Raw genomic sequence first — 3,552 nt, forward strand, 5'->3', positions numbered from 1 at the left:
CAGACATACCACTGAGCCACTGGGGGGCAAGCATTTGTTTAGAAGACGTACTTTTTTTAAACATATAACATCATATTCAAAAGAAGCTTTCAATAATGTATGAGAGCACACAAATTTCAGTATGGTTACAAATATAGATATTAGTTAGTAAATAATAGTTTGGTGTAATCTAGATCCGGCGTAGTATTTAAGTTGGAAGTAATAAAACATTCCTTGAGTACTATATATTGTGCTTAGCATATGCAATTCAATTTAATTCTTATGTTCATGTTATACTCCTTTTGTAATACGAAACTTACTGGTTTGATTCGTGAATTGATAAAAGGCTTTGAAACCTGTTCCGTCGAAGCGACTGTTAGATTTGAACGTGACCCGGAAAAAATCGCTCTCGGATTCAATAGTCTTCGGCTTATTCAAGCCACAGTGGCGGGGAAATTTAGAGGCAGTAGACCGCTTATTGGAGAACTCCACATAATCACTTGCAGTGTCTGCTGAGCAGCTAAAGTTGGAGAAAAAAACAGAAAAATTCCAATTAAAACCAGCTAATCAAATCTGCACACCTGAGTCTGTATATTCATTACTTAGATCAGTTCTGAACATTGGTATAGAATATTCGATCGTTGTCTTAGTTAATGGAGCAGATTACCCCTCGACTCATAATTCTGTAACTGGATTAAAGTAATCAGTCCGTGTCTTAATAATAAAGGAATTAATTAAATCAACCAACTGACGGTTCAGATTCAAAAGTATGTTTTGTTTTTAGTAAAAGAATTTTAAGCTACACGAAACTATTTTGAAAAGTAAATTAGTAATTTTTATTTGTAGTCTTTATTTCCAGCACTGTCACATTTTTGTCAGTTTTAAACTACAGTAAACTGTTTTCAAAAGTGAATAAAATTATTAGCAGTTTTTCTTTTTCGTCTTTATTTTATAGTATTGTAAAGATTCTGTTAGGGGTGATTGACTTGTATGTGTTTGTTCCTTTGGCATTTTTTAATTAAGAAATCTCTCTATCTATCTATATAAGTACATACATACAGGTATATAGATATAACTATTCACTTCTCGAAACACTAAAATAATTAACATGATAATTTTATAACTTCACATATATGGTTTAAAACTTCATGAGGAACCTTCTGGGTAAAAAAAACAAACAAAAAAAACACTTTATAAATAATGATCAAATATAAAAATAATCCCAAATACCTTAAAATATAAAGATAGAGCAGGATAAGAAGAGGATAAACCTGGAAAAGTTTTAAGAAAAATTAAAAGAGGTAAAAATAAGCAAATGAAAGAGCACATGAATAACATATTTAATAGAACAAGAAAGAAATTTGCGGATATATTGTGTTAAAACATTAAAACAATTTAGAACAAACACATTTCTGTGTTAAAGAACGATTTTTTGAAGTTAAGCACAAAGCTATCTGTGCTCTGCCCACCACGGGTATCGCAACTCGGTTTCTAGCGTTGGAAGTCCGCAGACATACCGCTATGCCACTGGGGGGCATGTTAAAGAAGAAGTAGAGATAAACCTCCTCTCACTTATCCCCCTCCCCCAGAAGGTTTTCTCGCTAAAGGTGATCATGGGGTAACAACACAGAAAACACAGGTAAGTGTAAAGAAATGGACATACGGAGTTACTCCCTCTACATCGAAGTGAGAAAAGGTGATCTGGATTTTCTCCGTTTTTCTTCCTATGAAGAAGTAGTGACATTCTGTGTTTCGAGGGTACAATCCAGGGTAGTTGGGAGAAGTCAAAGTTCCATTGGTCTGCTCCAGGCTATTGAAGACGAAGCCACATACTATTGATGATATGATATACCATATTATTAGGTAGGTTTTGACCGGATTCACATATCTAAGTACATCACTCGAAGTTGAATATCTTGGAAGAGATACAGAAATCGTTTAGTTGCGATTATGTCCACTTTAACGTTTGTTGACTATCTAGTTCATCTTAAATATTTTGTCATAGATAAAATTCATGTTATATAGAAAAAAGATACATGTTTTATCTATGAGCGTGCACATGTTTGTCCTTTGTATAAATCGATTTGATTTCTTATGTAAGTCAAAGAGATTAGATTTCTAGTAGCTCCGAAAGGATAGTTCTAATCTCAGGTATTTGCCAACTCTTCAGTTTACAGGCATGGCGGGACGTATGAAACATTTGGAGGGGGGGGGGTGAATGCAGTCAACAGTGAATAAAAAATACCTGTCAATCAATAAAAATGTTTTAAAATTTTATTTAATAATTTCAGACAATAACAAGTGCTGTATTGTACATACAAAAACATACAAAATACAAATCAAATTGTCTACTAAAAACTTATAAGTCATACAAATAATAAGAATGCTTCATATAATAACTACCATACACAATATAAAAATACTAAAAAAGTTACTAACAGCATAATGATTAGAATTTGCTAAATAACTGAAGCTTCATTTCATTTCGACTGGCAAAGTTAACCGAATATACAGGTAAAGACTAAATAAAAAATTGGGAAGCAGAATGATATTCGGGTCCCCCCAATTTCATTATTTAAGGGAAATGTGCCCCATCCCCCGATTCCAAAGTCTATGGTTTATTTAACCAAGCGTCTCATTCTGGTATTTCTTGTTACATTATGTTTTTGAGCGTCGTATTTGTACTAATACTCCAGACTTTCTTTAGACTCACTCTGGATAAATTGATCAAATCCTTAAAAAATATTAAGCTTTCTTCTTGACAAGAATGAGTTTAAAGCAACTCTTTGAACGTGTGTCTACACGTTCATAGTCAATGGTTATAAGTAGATAATAAAATGTAAAATGATTCCTATTTCAAAGTTACAAATACTGTTTCAAAAGGTAATATCTAATGTTACATTTGTTTTCGTCACTCTGATATGGCTTTTCTCTTAAAGTTCTGAAAATTTAAATTGAATCAAAGTTACCACAGTGTTAACTATCAAATAGAGTTGATGTGTTAAGTTTAAATGTTCTTTCTTCTTCTTTTTTTTTTTGGCCCCAGCCCATAAAGTCTTGAAGGTCAATTTTCATACAACCTAGGAACCTCTTTTTCAAAAGTTAATGTAACATTGGATATCGCATTTTGAAATAGTATCCCTGACATTGACCTTAAAGTATTGAAGGTCAGTTTTTATACGACCTAGGAACCTCTTTATTCAAAATTGTTTGTTTGTAATTAAGTACAAAGCTACACAATGGACTATCTATGCTATGCCCACCATGGGTATCGAAACCCGGATTCTAGCGTTGTAAGTCCGCAGACATGCCGCTGTGCTACTGGGGGCCTTTATTCAAAAGTTAATGTAACACTGGATATCGCATTTTTGAAATAGTATCCCTGACATCGACCTTAAAGTATTGAAGGTCAATTTTTATACGACCCAGGAACCTCTTTCTTCCAAAGTTGCCCCCCAGTAGCACAGCGGCATGTCTGCGGACTTACAACGCTAGAAACCGGGTTTCGATACCCGTGGTGGGCAGATCACAGATAGCCCATTGTGTAGCTTTGCGAAAAAAATCAGACAAACA

General features: G+C 33.8%; 1 protein-coding gene across 1 annotated transcript in view; it reads right to left on the reverse strand.

Moving 5' to 3' along the window:
• Positions 1-299: 299 nt before the first annotated feature.
• The window catches only part of LOC106471744 (suppressor of lurcher protein 1-like), a gene marked incomplete at its 3' end in the record, with an annotated part of 187,705 nt that continues 184,452 nt past the window's right edge, over positions 300-3,552 (reverse strand). Inside the window, exons 11-12 of the mRNA XM_022401295.1 lie at positions 1,643-1,811; positions 300-499 (exon numbers count right to left, since the gene is read on the reverse strand). Coding sequence (XP_022257003.1) covers positions 300-499; positions 1,643-1,811 — 369 coding nt within the window. The remainder of the gene's footprint in view (positions 500-1,642; positions 1,812-3,552) is intronic.

This window comes from Limulus polyphemus, unplaced genomic scaffold, assembly GCF_000517525.1.
Source record: "Limulus polyphemus unplaced genomic scaffold, Limulus_polyphemus-2.1.2 Scaffold115, whole genome shotgun sequence".
NCBI lineage: Eukaryota > Metazoa > Arthropoda > Merostomata > Xiphosura > Limulidae > Limulus > Limulus polyphemus.